This window comes from Thamnophis elegans, chromosome 8 (genome assembly GCF_009769535.1).
Source record: "Thamnophis elegans isolate rThaEle1 chromosome 8, rThaEle1.pri, whole genome shotgun sequence".
Taxonomy (NCBI): domain Eukaryota; kingdom Metazoa; phylum Chordata; class Lepidosauria; order Squamata; family Colubridae; genus Thamnophis; species Thamnophis elegans.
The window spans coordinates 2,264,591-2,279,088 of NC_045548.1; the positions used below are offsets into that span (position 1 = coordinate 2,264,591).

Here is a 14,498-nt window from a genome sequence, read left to right on the forward strand (position 1 = left end):
AGTTTGTTGGGGGAAATAATTTGTTTCTTGGTCCCTGGAACAACTGTTCTTAAGAGATCGTGGGAAAACTGAACTTAAGTGATACACTGTTTTGAGAATTAATCTGCCATTCCCCTTCAGATCTTATTCTTAACATTCAACCACATGCCAGAAGTGCAGTTTTATGGATTCATTTTAACTAAAATCAGGTTGAATTCTTATTGAATATCTTATTACTCAATGGTATCATTCCACTGAAGGCTTGAATTTCCTACTGAAGCAACATATAGCCTTAATTCACAGCTGAATTTTGCATACTGGAAAAATTTCTTTCAAGTTTGGAAACTGTCATTGTATGGTAATGACAAATTATTTTGATTAAACCATCTTATCCTCAACTAGATAAGGAACATATCTAGTTGAATGAAAAGGAGGACCAGGGGAGACATGATAGCAGTGTTCCAATATCTCAGGGGCTGCCACAAAGAAGAGGGAGTCAAGCTATTCTCCAAAGCACCTGAGGGTAGAACAAAAAGCAATGGGTGGAAACTAATCAAGGAGAGAAGCAACTTAGAACTAAGAAATTTTCTGACAGAACAATTAATCAGTGGAACAACTTGCCTCCAGAATGTTGTGAATGTTCCAACACTGGTAGTTTTTAAGAAGAGATTGGACAACCATTTTTCTGAAATGGTATAGGGAGGTCCCTTCCAATTATGTTATTCTATTCTATTCTAAATCAGATCTGCTGTTTAACCTAATACTGCTGTCTTTGGGAGCAGTTTTTCAAAGTCTCGTGTCAGAGGTCTTCTGCCCAACTACTTTAGATTGTTGTAATTGATGATGTTATAATAGGTCAACTTACTTTTCTTTCTCCCTAGTTCTATGTCAATTGCAGCAAGCCTTGTGAGTGAAGACACCAAGACCAAGTTTCTGAATAAAATGGGCCAGTTAACCACTTCAGGCGCCATGCTGGCCAATGTATTCCAGAGGAAGAAGTAAATTGGGATTAAGAATTAAAGAACATTAACACTGAGAGACCTCATTAAGACTTGTTCCTTGTACTTGAAGTACTTGTCTTTTTATTTTCTGTCTTATGTTCTTGTAGTATAATTTTAATCTACAAACATATTTGCACTGCTCTTGAATATTGCTACATATCTGTTAATTTGGGGCAAAATGTGGTTGATTATAAAACTAAATTAAGTCTGTATCAGGTCCCTGCCCTGTGTTCTTGTCTTTCCAGCATTTTTATATATATATATATATATATATATATATATATATATATATATATATATATATATGGGTTTTTTTTTAATTTCCCGATGGGTTCTTGGCTGATATCTGTATTATACATGGAACTGTTATGATGGTACTTAAAATAATGTAAATTTGAAGTCACAGTTATAAAGTAATAAAAGTGGAGATTACTTATGTATTTAAGTTATAAGGGGTAATGCAGAGCTTTTTTAATGTTTCTAAAATGAAAGGTAAGAGCCACCAGCACTGATTCCTGGATTGTTTTTGTAAGTTATTGTATATTTGAATTACCGAAGTGAATGGAGGATATAATGTATCACGGAATTCCTTGCACTACTAGTACTACAATATATTCCAGAACAGATGAATACAACAGATTTTTTTAAATTGTCTCTCATTACATGTATTGGCATTTTCATTGTGTATAAAACAGCTTAGTATTAACCTTCCTGCAAGGCAGTTTATACTGGGAAGGGGAGGAAGAATAAATAGTCCAAACTTAAATCATATGTACCTTGATGAAAGCCATACTGATTTCAATGAAGGTTTCTTTCATATGAATGAGTCTAATATTGCCTTCTTAGAATAAACTTTTAAGTGATGCTGCTCTACATAAATGCTTTAAGCCAACATCATTTTCTGCATATAACAATCCTGTGTTTGAAGTGTGTAAAGTAACATCTACGGTACTTAAACACCCCTCCAAAAAATAATTGACATAGAACATTCTGGGCACTACATAAGATAAACATATTTATAGCATACTAGGCAAAAGGATTGGTTTCAACACTAAGAGATTGGCTAGCATTTTGTTTAACTTGGGTTTTAAATCTTGCAGGGCAAGAATGAAAGAAAATGTGCCATCCGATGCTCCAAGTAGCACAGAAGTGACCGAAAGCAATAATGTATTAAAATTTAAATGCAACGCCATATAATATCCTCTTAATATCCTGATATTTTTAAATTGCAACTCTAATCTCCTATCCTTGTAGCATTTTTCAGTGGTGAATCAATTTAAGCCCATCCGTTGTTTCATAACTCTATAAATATCCAATGCAAATTCCGGTCCGCTATGTGGCTTTCACCCTTTCTACGCTTTCTCCATACTACATATTTTGTAAATATGCATGCACATAGACATTATTTTCAAAAATAAAAGGAAGACATTAACTAATGCTGTGCCTATTTTAATGAAATTACTACTTTTGTGTTAAATCTGGGGTAGAGACAAACAGACTTGAAACACTTGTAGAATCCTAATATAAAGTATCAGTAAATCTGTTATACACATCGTCAAACTCAATCCCACTGTTATTTCAAGGCAAAGGAATAGCATTTCCGTTATTTCTCTTTTTTAAAGTAAATTGTGATTAACACACTTCAATAATTTATCTTGGAAAGAAATATCACAAATACCCTCAACCCATTGCTAAATTAAAATTCCCATCACTTCCATCCACCAGTGTCCAAAACTGTATCTGGGTAGAGCTGATAGAAGTTGCATTCCAGATTCTGTGAAAGGTTGCAGGTTGGGACAAGCTTGCCTTATTATATACTTTGGGATTTCTGTGCTGAGAAGTAGAAAAATATTCATTAAAACTTATCTAAAAGAGGTGCATATGCGTATCATCCGTTTTTTCACTGTAATAGACTGGATTGTATCTGGAGTATTTTTACATTCCCAATAAATCTTCATCCGAAGAGAGGACGCACTTGGAAAAGAATCCGTCTTGCATTGAATGTGCAAATATACCCATTTTGAAATCCGATGATGATGAATGATGAATGGGTATTCACCTCACTATCTGCCAGTTGTACTAACTGTATTGCAAATGCTGTCTTAGTAGACCATCTGATAATGAAATGCTGGGGCATTCCAGAAGAAGTAGAAGTGGCTAACTCCTGTTCTTTCTTGAATTAAATAAAATGTTTTGCATACCTGTTTTGGATGTTTATTTAAGGAACTCTAAGTGATTTGGCTTTTGGGGGGGGGGGATGGTGTTGACATTTAATATTTGAGTATTTAATGTTCATGTAACACTTTATTTTATTTTTATCCAATACATTCCTTTTCATTTTTCTAAATAATGCAGTCCATTGTATAAATACTTTTTAAAGTATTAAAATTGCTAAAATTTCTCTCTCTCTCTCTCTCTCTCTCTCTCTCCCCCTCCCTCCCTCCCTCCCTCTCTCTCTCTCTCTCTCTCTCACACACACACACACCTTTTATGCGTGGGCATTTTATAAATTGTGATCCAAGAAAATAGCAATAGCAATAGCAGTAGACTTATATACCGCTTCATAGGCCTTTCAGGCCTCTCTAAGCGGTTTACAGAGAGTCAGCATATTGCCCCCAACAATCTGGGTCCTCATTTTACCCACCTTGGAAGGATGGAAGGCTGAGTCAACCCTGAGCCGGTGAGATTTGAACCGCTGACCTGCTGATCTAGCAGTAGCCTGCAGTGCTGCATTTAACCACTGCGCCACCTTGGCAGTATGCAGAGTATGTAGAGGCCAACTTTACTTACTGTTAGCCAAGCAACTGGAAAATAACCAGATTTTTTTTACTCCTTTAGTAGCAAGGTATCTAGAGCTTTAGTTTAAAATCAATATCTTAAATTCACCCTACTACTACTTTACAAGTAGCCACTGCAGCACTATGAAGAACAATCATTACAGTGTATGATTCCACTTAGCTACCCCATTTAAAAATCTGGCATATGTTCTGCATCAGTTACATCTATCCCATGCAGGATAGAATCAAATCCTGAGGATACTAAGACATAGATTAACAAAGTGAAGGATCGCAGGTGGGACTGTACCTGGTGCCAGCAAAATCAAAGCACAGAACACAGAATAGTACTTTAATACATCATCTTCCTAATCCTAGGTTTCAAATGAGTGGTCACACTTCAATTAGATTTAAGTTTTGCTTGTGAGTCCTCATACAATCCAGCATAATCCCGCCTAATTAAGATGGGAAAGAGAGAGAAAATTAGATTGTCATTAACATACTGACAATATGTTCCAAATCGCTAGCAGCTTCATAACAGACACTGAAGAAGAGCCATATTCTATACATTTGATAAATTTAAAATAGTTGGAGTTTATTTTCTACCGCTGGCACATAGCTTTGTGGCATATTATTGGAAAGAGGTTTTTTGGGGGGGGGGGTTCACAAGTGATCTTTGAGGAGAGGTCAAGTCAATTATGTATATGGAAAAGAAACTTATACAGGCTCTTCCCCAAACCAAATTCAGCTGTTGTCCGCCATTCCATGATCCAGGAGAAAACGATTCCAGCATAAATAAGAGCTTCCCTACTGATAATCCTTGTCCTACCACAGGGATCATAATGGCAAATAATGTTGTCCCTATGATGCAAAGGGCACATTAAGGATAGATATTGCTGTGTGTCTCTGGGTTCCTTTAGTTTTCCTCCCACCAAACAGTAATCAGCTGGCAAGGAAACTTCAATCCTCTCCTCAACATGGGCTAGAAGTAGGACTAATGTGGAAGCAGGTTTTGACCTGTAGCTGAAGTGGCCCTTAGACATCGGTAAAAATTCATTCTGGTTTTGCACAAGTGTTTTCTGCATAGATGGAGCACCTAATGATTTTATCAGCTGAAGACACATAGGGAGTTGTGAGGCAGAATAAAGAGAGGTTGATCTCTAAAGCTCTAGATCAGTGTTTCTCAACCTTAGGGACTTTAAGTCCTGTGGACTTCAACTCTCAGAATCCACCAGCCAGCACAGCTGGCTGGGGAATTCTGGGAGTTGAAGTCCACAGGACTTAAAGTCCCTAAGGTTGAGAAACACTGATCTAGATTGTGCAGAGATAAGTAGGCACAAGATAAGGAAGTTTGAAAGAACTGTCTCCCATAACCAAAGCAGAAATGCCCTGAAATATCATGCCCAGAGATCCGAGGCAAAATGATGTGCTTGTACCCACCTAACAGAGTCGATGTATGCCAGCCACATCCACACGTTGCTCCCCAGAGGTCATCTGGCTACCATTGACAAAACAATGGACTGAGTTGCTTGTATCCATACCAAATCTGATGTTGAGATAAGGGGGGACAACATTATTTTTACAGCTAAGAAGAACTTAAGGCAGCTCCTTAAGTCAACTTCATCTGACACACGCACACACACTGAAGCAGAGGTGGGTTCCTACCAGTTGGCACCTATTCGGCAGAACCGGTTCGTCAAATCTACCGAACCGGTTAGAAGAGGTTCCACCAGTGGAAAGCAGGCCACACCTACAGAAGAGGTTCCAAAAATTTTTTGAAACCCACCACTGACACACACAGACAGACAGACAGACTGACACAGAGAGAGAGAGAAAGAAAGAAAGGAAGAAATAAATAAAGAAAAAAGAAAGAAAAAGAGAGAGAGATGAAAGAAAAAAAGGAAAAAGGGACAGAGAGACAAAAGGAAGGAAAGAGAGAGAGAAGGAAGGAAGGAAGGAAAGAAAGAAAGAAAGAAAGAAAGAAAGAAAGAAAGAAAGAAAGAAAGAAAGAAAGAAAGAAAGAAAGAAAGACATGGCCGGCAAGCCACCCCCACCAGGTCACATGGCCGGCAAGCCACTCCCACAAAGGAGGCCACACCCACAGAGTAGGTTCCCAAAAAATTTGAAACACCACCACTGGACTGAAGGCAACAACATGAGAGACAGAAGGAAACAAAGACTGTTCAGACATGTTAGAGGTGAGGCAGCTGCCGTTTCCATAAGCATGACGAGGGGTTTATAACTCAGAAACATCTGCTGGTTCAAAGATCACTGCTGTAGGTAGAAGATTGAAAAATATGGCTTTGTAAACAGTGCTGCATAAAATTGAAACTCTGCCTTTCAAGCAGAGGATATTCTACTTAAGTATTCTACTTCTACATTTTCTTTCTGGATGTGAAAGTGATTTTTTTTTCCCTGCCAAAAGTCACACTGTAATTATTGAAATTCTGTGTGACTACTGAGGAAAGTCTGAGCAAACATTCATTCTAGTTAATGTTTAATACCTGAGCGTTTCTGTTCAAATTAAAGTTAACAGTATATGTGTTCTAAGAGTCACGGTGTCTGTTATGCAATATCAGGCCATTTTTTACACCAGATATTCAAAAGTAGATTGCAAAAACATTTAAGCCTCTAAGGAGCAGCACTCAGCATTTCACTTCACATGTGAGTTACCTGCAATTGGAGGAGAAATTAATATTTTGCATTTTCAAAATAAGTGAGAAGTTTTGTTTTTTTTAAAGTACTGTGGCATGCAGCTGGCAATGGTAAAATGTATACACAGCTGAGGAAGCCCACAGAATAAATGGTGGCATAGACTGGCTATATATTAATTTATTCAACCTATGTGGAGAATGTCGTATATATTGAGGGGAGCTGGATTGAAAGAATTTGTGGTTTTAAAACTGCAGGAAGAAACATCAATAATCTGCACTACATGCTGATGACGCTACCTTGACAGCTGAAAAATGCAAAGGAATTGCAAGCTTTAGTGAGGAGCAGAGTGAGAAGTTAATCCAAGATTAAATACAAAGACCAAACAAATGGCAACTAATATAAAACAATCTGTAATATAAGGTAAGATCTCCCCCTCCCTCCTGAAGACCTGGTTCTGCCACTTGCCCTGCAGACCAGATGGGGGAATTCCACACTGAAGTGGCTGTTGGATTGATGACAGATTCCACCACCACCTCCTGCTCCTGCCTTCCTGCTCTCCACCCACCCATCTTTTTGTTATCATATTGATTTATTATTGTGTTGTTTCCATTGTTTATTTTATTCTATTACTTTATTTCTGCTTATACTTTATTCATTTCTTTTTATTGTTGCAATCAGCCTAGAGTAGCCCTTTAAACTTTGAAACTTTAATAGAATTTGTATGCCGCCCACTCCCTAGGGACTCTGGGCGACTCACAACAAATAAAAGCATTTAAAAACATTTAAAATTACAGAATTAAAATCAACACAACATCCATTTCATCAAATGGGGCTGGAAAAGTCAACAGCCCCAGGCCTGCCGGAACAGCCAGGTCTTGGTGGCTTTACGGAAGGCCGGGAGAGTGGTGAGGGTCCGGATCCCAACAGGTAGCTCATTCCACAAGGCTGGTGCAGCTACAGAGAAGGCCCTCCCTCGGGGAGCCGCCAACCGGCATTGTCTGGTCGACAGCACCCGGAGGAGGCCCAACCTGTGTGATCTTATTGGTCATTGGTAGGTAAATGGCAGTAGCCCCATGGTAAGATAGGTGGCAAATAAATTTAACAAATAAAATATGATAGCAACCATCCTTAGACTTGAAAATGAAGACACTGAAGTGATAAATAGCACCTGCATTTTAGGATCAACTATTAAGAGAAAACTGTGTTCAAGAAATGTGATGTAGACTAGCTCTTAATTGAGTAAAGCCTTGGAAAAAGTATTCAGATGCCTGGTTATGTAAATACTTAGAACAATTGGATAATATAACATAGAATAACAGAATTGGAAGGAGGTCATTACCATGCAGGCAATAGTTTTCCTTGTAACACTCTAGAAACAAGGAAAATATTGAACACATTTGAACTTAGGTGTTGGAGGAATATACTATAGATAAGTGTTGTGGCCCAGCAGGAGCCGTTGGAGCTGCCACCAGATTCCGACAGCGAGGGGCCCTACGAGTTGGCTCTGGAGGATGTGGAGGACCCTGGACAGGGTTCTGACTCCGAGCAGGGCGCAGTGAGGCTGGTTGGCCACCAGGAGGCGCCTGAGCCTTGGACCAGTGGGGAGGAGACAAGGGAGTGCGATCCGGACGCCAGCAGTGAGTTGTTCCCGGATGCCCGGCATTGAAGAGCTGATAGGCGTAAGGAACAGTCGCACAGTTACAGGAGGTAATTGCACTCAGCTGTTAGTAATTAGGCTCCTCTCCAGACTATAAAAGGACTGCTTGTGCACACTCCCCTCCTGCAGAAGTCAAAGCAGGAACTAATGTGGGAGAATAGTATGTTGAGCTTGGCAGGCTAGATTGCTGCCCAGGCTTATCTGAGCCAGTTTGCTGCCAAGGACCTGTGTGTCTGTTAATAAATTCTGTAAAGTATCTTTGGCTCGGAGTGTGTTGGTGTGGGACGAGGGGGGTCAGAACGGATAACCAAGAAAATAAACAAATGAATTATAGAACACATCAACTCAGAGTTTCCCCACTTGAAACACAATGACCAGGATCAAATTATTATATTTTGCACACATTAAGCAAATCTATACTTTGGAAAAGTCTGTAATGCTGGGCAAAGTGGAAGGAAAGAAGAAAAAATATTATCTGCAAGGACTCAGTGGATACACTATATAGAAGACCCGAAGGACCAAGTTCAAGAGAGATCCTCCGGGAGAAAATCTATCTATGTGGTTGTTGAATGTTAATAATCAATTGGCTGACAATGAGGTAAAGTATTTTTTCAGCATGCCAGCATTGTTTTCATACAAACGTTTTCTTAAAATCGTTTAAAATATTCTCATATAATTTTGCCTCTGAAAAAAAATTGCATTAATATTCACAAGCTCAGCAAGTAAATTCACAAGCTCAGCATTTTGCAGGCAAGATAGTTTACATTTAATTTTATAATACTAATAACATATACTTGAAAGTTGGGGAAAGGAATCACAGTTCACATGTCAAGGATCTTGTCACCCATATTTTATAGTCACAGCCACTTGGCAATATTTTAAAACAGTAGCTATGATTTCTCTAAAAATAGGAGGAATTATCAAATGGTAAATGTAAGCTTTCAAATAACTTCCTTCTTTTTCCCACAATTTGAAAAAACAGATGAGTGAAGAAAAATGCCCCAACACTGGAAGTCTTTAAGAAGATGTTGGATAGCCATTTGTCTGAAACGGTATGGGGTTTCCTGCCTAGGCAGTGGGTAGGACTAGAAGATCTCCAAGGTCCCTTCCAACTCTGCTATTGTTATTGTAATTTATAATTGTACGATTAATAATATATAAACATTACTGATGTGGAGAAGATAAAACAGAGGCCCTTCATATTAATCATGGCACGGTGGTCTATGTTAAGGCAGTGGACCCATAACACTAGCCTATCTCCACGATTGCATAGCGTTCCTGTCCCACTGTCCTCATGTGTGAACATTTGTTGGGGCAAAAACTACAAAAGCTGGATCTCATTCAGGCCTCTTTCTACCTCCCACCGAAGCCTCTTGATATAGATTTAGTCCAACAGGCGACCATACTCCCATGCATGGATTCTGCGATCAAAAATAAGAAAGCTCCAAGGTTTTCATTGGCAATTTGCAATTAAAGTGTAAAGCAAAATATACAAAAGTTAGAATATTGAAATTAAACATGGAAAAAATATTAAAATATCTACAGTCAGTAATCTTAAAAAAAACAACTAAGGACATACAACTCTAAATCTAAAAAAAACAACTAAGGGCGTAGAACCCTAATTCAAAATGAGCATCACAAACTGGTTGAGCAACTAATATAGTTAAATTGCAGAATCACATGAGTATGTAAAAAAAGAGGAAGATATTAACATGGTTTAAACTACAATTCTGGGAACTGCACTGGAAGAACAGATGTCGCCTGAGTCAGAAAATGCTCATCTTCTATCCAAAGTACCAAGTGCCTTGTAAAATAAGCATCCAACCTATACAATTTGTAATAATTGAATATGTATATTCTCTGCGTGTACATGCATAGCTACCAGCCTAAATGGAATACGCTTGAAACATTAATAATCCACTGAATATAGACTAATTGATTAAAGTCTTCATGCAGAAATAATTACCGCGACATGAGCTGCAAATTCTCCCTCTTGAAACCTCCACCCTCTCACGCATGAGATAGTCCAGTGTTTCTCAACCTTGGCAACTTGAAGATGTCTGGACTTCAACTCCCAGAATCCGCTGGGTGGGGCATTCGCTGGCTGGGGAATTCTGGGAGTTGAAGTCCAGACATCTTCAAGTTGCCAAGGTTGAGAAACACTGATATAGTCAACAGCTGCCTTAAACAATTAGTGATTCTTAGTGACCTAATAAAGGGCATTAAGGCCAGCAAGGACTTTACATACAGTACATTTCAGATGACAACTTCCTTCTGCTTTACCACTAGTGTTCATAAAAAAAATTTAAAAAAGCAAAATCTGCTCTTCCCTAACTGGAAAGCAACAGAAATCTTTCAAAGGCCTGAAAAATAAAGAAAACCATTTCGTACAACAGGCCAGGAGAGAATGCAGACAACCTATTGCGAGAGACCATTTAATTCTTGTTGTGTTTGAGAAGGAACATCAGCTGGTCAGACTTCATCAACCAATGGATAAATGTCACCCTTTAACAATAGACTGGCACCAACCATTTTATTGGCAGAGGCAGTCCTGAATTGGAAGGCAGAAGTGGAAATAGCGGAAATAGCAATAGGAGTTAGACTTATATACCACTTCATAGGGCTTTCAGCCCTCTCTAAGCGGTTTACAGAGTCAGCATATCGCCCCCAACAACAATCCGGGTCCTCATTTTACCCACCTCGGAAGGATGGAAGGCTGAGTCAAGCCTGAGCCGGTGAGATTTGAACCGCTGAACTGCAGATAACAGTCAGCTGAAGTGGCCTGCAGTACTGCACTCCTAACCACTGCGCCACCTCGGCACTTTTAAGGCAAAAGGCAGTAATGGAATTGCAGAATATATGATGGCCATACAGGTAAGTCCTCAACTTACACCAGTCTGTTTAGTTACAGACCATTTGAAGTTACAACGGCGCTGAAAAAAAAGACACATACCCACTTTCCACACTTATGACCATTACAGAGTCAATGGTCATGTGATCAAAATTCAGACACTGAGCAACCGGCTCCTATTTAAGATGGTTGCAGGGGAGTTATATGATGATCCCCTTTTGTGACCTCACGACAAGTCAGATTTACTTAGAGCCGAGGTGGCGCAGTGGTTAAATGCAGCACTGCCGGCTACTTCAGCTGACTGCAGTTCTGCAGTTCGGCGGTTCAAATCTCACCGGCTCAAGGTTGACTCAGCCTTCCATCCTTCCGAGGTGGGTGAAATGAGGACCCAGATTGTTGTTGGGGGCGATATGCTGACTCTGTAAACCGCTTAGAGGGGGCTGAAAGCCCTATGAAGCGGTATATAAGTCTAACTGCTATTGCTATTAACCAACTGTGTTACTAACCTAACGCCAGCATTCACGTAAAGCACCTGTGGCAAAAATGGCCATAAAATGGGGCAAAGTCTCATTTAACAAATGCTTCAGTTAGCGACAGAAATGTTGGACCCAGTTGTGCTGCTCAGCCAGGGACTACCTTGTATTCTTTGAACAAGCCACGTCAAGGGGGAAACCAGATCCGCTTAACAACTAAGTTAAAACTGCAGTGACTTACTTAGCAACCGTGGGAAGAAAGGTCGTAAAACGGGGCCAAACTCAATAAGTGTCTCATTGAGCCACAGGGATTTTGGGGTCAATGGAGGACATAAAGGGCTACCTGTCCCTCACCTTGGTTTGATTTCTTTGGAAAGCAGGGAAAGAGGAAACCCCGCCCTGCGTAGCCCTCAAGGGAGCCGCGTGGGCCGCCGAAGCCGAGGAGGCGGCCTTTCCCTGCCCGCCTCCTGCTCTTCCCTCGGGGCCGGCGCTGGAGCCGGGGGGAGAGGCGGCTCGGGGCCTGGGCTGGCCGAGGATCTCTTTGCGCCTCCAGCGAGGATGGCCGTTCCGCGGAGCTGCTGGCTTCTGGCGCTGCTGCTCGCCACCGCCGCACCTGGCGGGCAGGTAAGGCTGCGCGGAGACGCGGGCCGTTTCTTCCTCGCCCCTTCCCGAGCGAGCTTCCCCGTTGGGTTGGTTTCATGCGGGGGTCTCCGTTTCGGAAGCCGAACCGGACTCACAGACCACTTTCTGATGTCTCTGCGTTCGTAATTGCGAACTTTCTGCGTTCGTAATTGCGAGTCTGAGTCTTCCTTTAACGTTGGTTAAAAGCGATTTATGCGCCGCCGGGTCGTTTTAGATTCCTAGCGACCGAATGGGAAGAAGAGGGGAAGGGGAAAGGGGAGGAAGGGGAAAGAGAGAAGGGAAAGGAGAGGAGGAAGGAAGGAAGGAGAGAAGAAAGAGAAGGAAGGGGGGTAGGAAGGAGGGAGGGAAGGAGGGAGGGAAGCAAGGAGGGAAGGAAGGAGGGAAGGAGAGAAGAAAGGAGGGAAGGAAGGAGGGAAGGAAGGAGGGAATGTAGGAGAGAAGGAAGGGGGAGAAGGAAGGAGGAAAGGAAGGGGAAAGGAAGGAGAGAAGGAAAAAAGAAAGGAGGGAGGGAAGGAAGGAAGGAGGGAGGGAAGGAAGGAAGGAGGGAAGGAAGGAGGGAAGGAAGGAGAGAAGAAAGGAGGGAAGGAAGGAGGGAATGTAGGAGAGAAGGAAGGGGGAAGGAAGGAGGAAAGGAAGGGGGAAAGGAAGGAGAGAAGGAGAAAAGAAGGGGGGTAGGAAGGAGGGAGGGAAGGAGGGAAGGAAGGAGAGAAGGAGAGAAGAAAGGAGGGAAGGAAGAAAGGAAGGAGAGAAGGAGAGAAGAAAGGAGGGAAGGAAGGAGAGAAGAAAGGAGGGAAGGAAGGAGGGAAGGAAGGAGGGAACGTAGGAGAGAAGGAAGGGGGGAAGGAAGGAGGAAAGGAAGAGGGAAAGGAAGGAGAGAAGGATAAAAGAAAGGAGAAAAGAAAGGAGGGAAGGAAGGAAGGAGGGAAGGAGAGAAGGAGGGCAGGGGAAGGAGGGAGGGAAGGAAAGGGAGTAGGAGAGAAGAAACGAGGGAAGGAAAGAGGGAGGGAGGGAAGAAGAAGTAGGACCGTTGTAAGATAAGATGGATCTATGGGATGTTAAAAAAGCAATCTTCAAGTATATTGTCAACAGTAGGGAAAAATTGTTACAAATACATATTATTAATAACAGTTATGAGATCATATAATTGTGAATGTATATATGAAATTGATAAAATAAAATATTTTTTTTAAAAAAAGATTTTCCTCCCTTCTGGGAACAAATACCCCCCCTCCGCAGATTTTGGGGAGGGTGTGTGCTTTACACGCGCACCAAGGATGGGCTGTTACCTGTTTATGGTGCAAATAACAGCGGGCTAAGAACGGTTCAGGTGCATTTCTGCCTTCCCTTGGAACCCCAAAGGTGCTTTTTCAAGAGGCAACTGGACTTTCTGGTTATTCTTCGAAGACGTTTCACTTCTCATCCAAGAAGCTTGTTGAGCTCTGGGGTGAGAAGTGAAACACCTTCAAAGAACCACCAGAAAGTCCAGTTTGCCTCTTGAAAAAGCACCTTGGGGGGGGGAGAACCATGAGCTGGAGGATTGAGAACCTCCATAGGCATTCACTTGGAAAACCCTCGCTGAATCCTTCTCTTGTTTTTTTGCATAGATCCTCATAGGTAGGTTAGAAGTGGGAAATCCATTGCATTTATTTCCTACTGGCATTAACGGGGCTGAAAATAGTAATTATTAACTTTTCCCATTGATTCCGACTGGTCTTAAGTAACTTCATTTGCAGTTGTTTCACTGTTGGATCGTATTAGTGCTGGTATCCGACACAAATATTTTTGTGAAACAAGCTCTACTGGATAGTTGCACACACTGTACTAAACTGTAATTTTGGCTTGCTCAGCCTTATGTGTTGTGCAAACCTTGCCATAATGCAGTGGTTCCCAAAACTTGGCAACTTTAAGACTTGTGGACTTCAACTCCCAGAATTCTCCAGCCAGCACAGCTGGCTGGAGAATTCTGAGAGTTGAAGTCCACAAGTCTTAAAGTTGCCAAGTTTTGAGAACCACTGCCATAATGGTTTGCCATCCATCATTTATAGTTAAGCATGTTGTACACATGAAAGCAAATGATTATGGATTATTTTAAGACACCGTGGTTCAGCTAAGTATGTGAACCAGGCCTCTAAGTTTAATGGAATTGATTTGAATGCTCAAATTGGACTTTAATCCAGTCATTGTAACGATAGACAGGTGAATTAGAAGGGGAGGGGAGGGGAAGAAATCATTTCTTCTGGCTGGACTTCCTCCTTCTTCAGGTACACTCCATGTGCTGGAACCCACACGGAGAGACAAATAGTGTAAAGCAATTGGGGGGGGGGGGGGAGAATCAAGGATTGAAACTGAAATGAACAAAATAAGCACATGTTTATTCCAGCAAATCACAAGCCCTTTTCAGCAGGAACATATATTCTGCAAAGAGTAGCATAATAAGCTTCAGAGAATTAAAAAGAAAGAATAATT

At 41.2% G+C, this 14,498-nt stretch overlaps 2 protein-coding genes and 1 long non-coding RNA gene across 8 annotated transcripts in view; 2 read left to right on the plus strand and 1 right to left on the minus strand.

Annotated features, from left to right (window-relative positions):
- RELCH (RAB11 binding and LisH domain, coiled-coil and HEAT repeat containing) overlaps nt 1-3,180 on the plus strand; it is a 68,740-nt gene extending 65,560 nt beyond the window's left edge. For all 3 annotated transcript variants that reach the window (XM_032223141.1, XM_032223142.1, XM_032223145.1), the window contains one exon: nt 861-3,180. In XM_032223141.1, the coding sequence (XP_032079032.1) occupies nt 861-981 (121 nt within the window). In that variant the 3' untranslated portion in view covers nt 982-3,180. The remainder of the gene's footprint in view (nt 1-860) is intronic.
- LOC116512581 lies at nt 1,513-11,832 on the minus strand. Of its 2 annotated transcripts, XR_004255902.1 has the most exons (4): nt 11,745-11,832; nt 5,195-5,300; nt 4,065-4,209; nt 1,513-2,813 (listed from the first exon to the last, which is right to left on the minus strand). It is a non-coding gene; the product is annotated as an uncharacterized LOC116512581 (long non-coding RNA). The 2 variants fall into 2 exon arrangements; XR_004255901.1 differs by lacking the exon at nt 11,745-11,832 and having other exon boundaries at nt 5,195-5,450.
- A 20-nt stretch (nt 11,833-11,852) lies between these two features.
- The window catches only part of TNFRSF11A (TNF receptor superfamily member 11a), a 36,781-nt gene continuing 34,135 nt past the window's right edge, over nt 11,853-14,498 (plus strand). For all 3 annotated transcript variants that reach the window (XM_032223146.1, XM_032223147.1, XM_032223148.1), the window contains exon 1: nt 11,853-12,014. In XM_032223146.1, the coding sequence (XP_032079037.1) occupies nt 11,949-12,014 (66 nt within the window). In that variant the 5' untranslated portion in view covers nt 11,853-11,948. The remainder of the gene's footprint in view (nt 12,015-14,498) is intronic.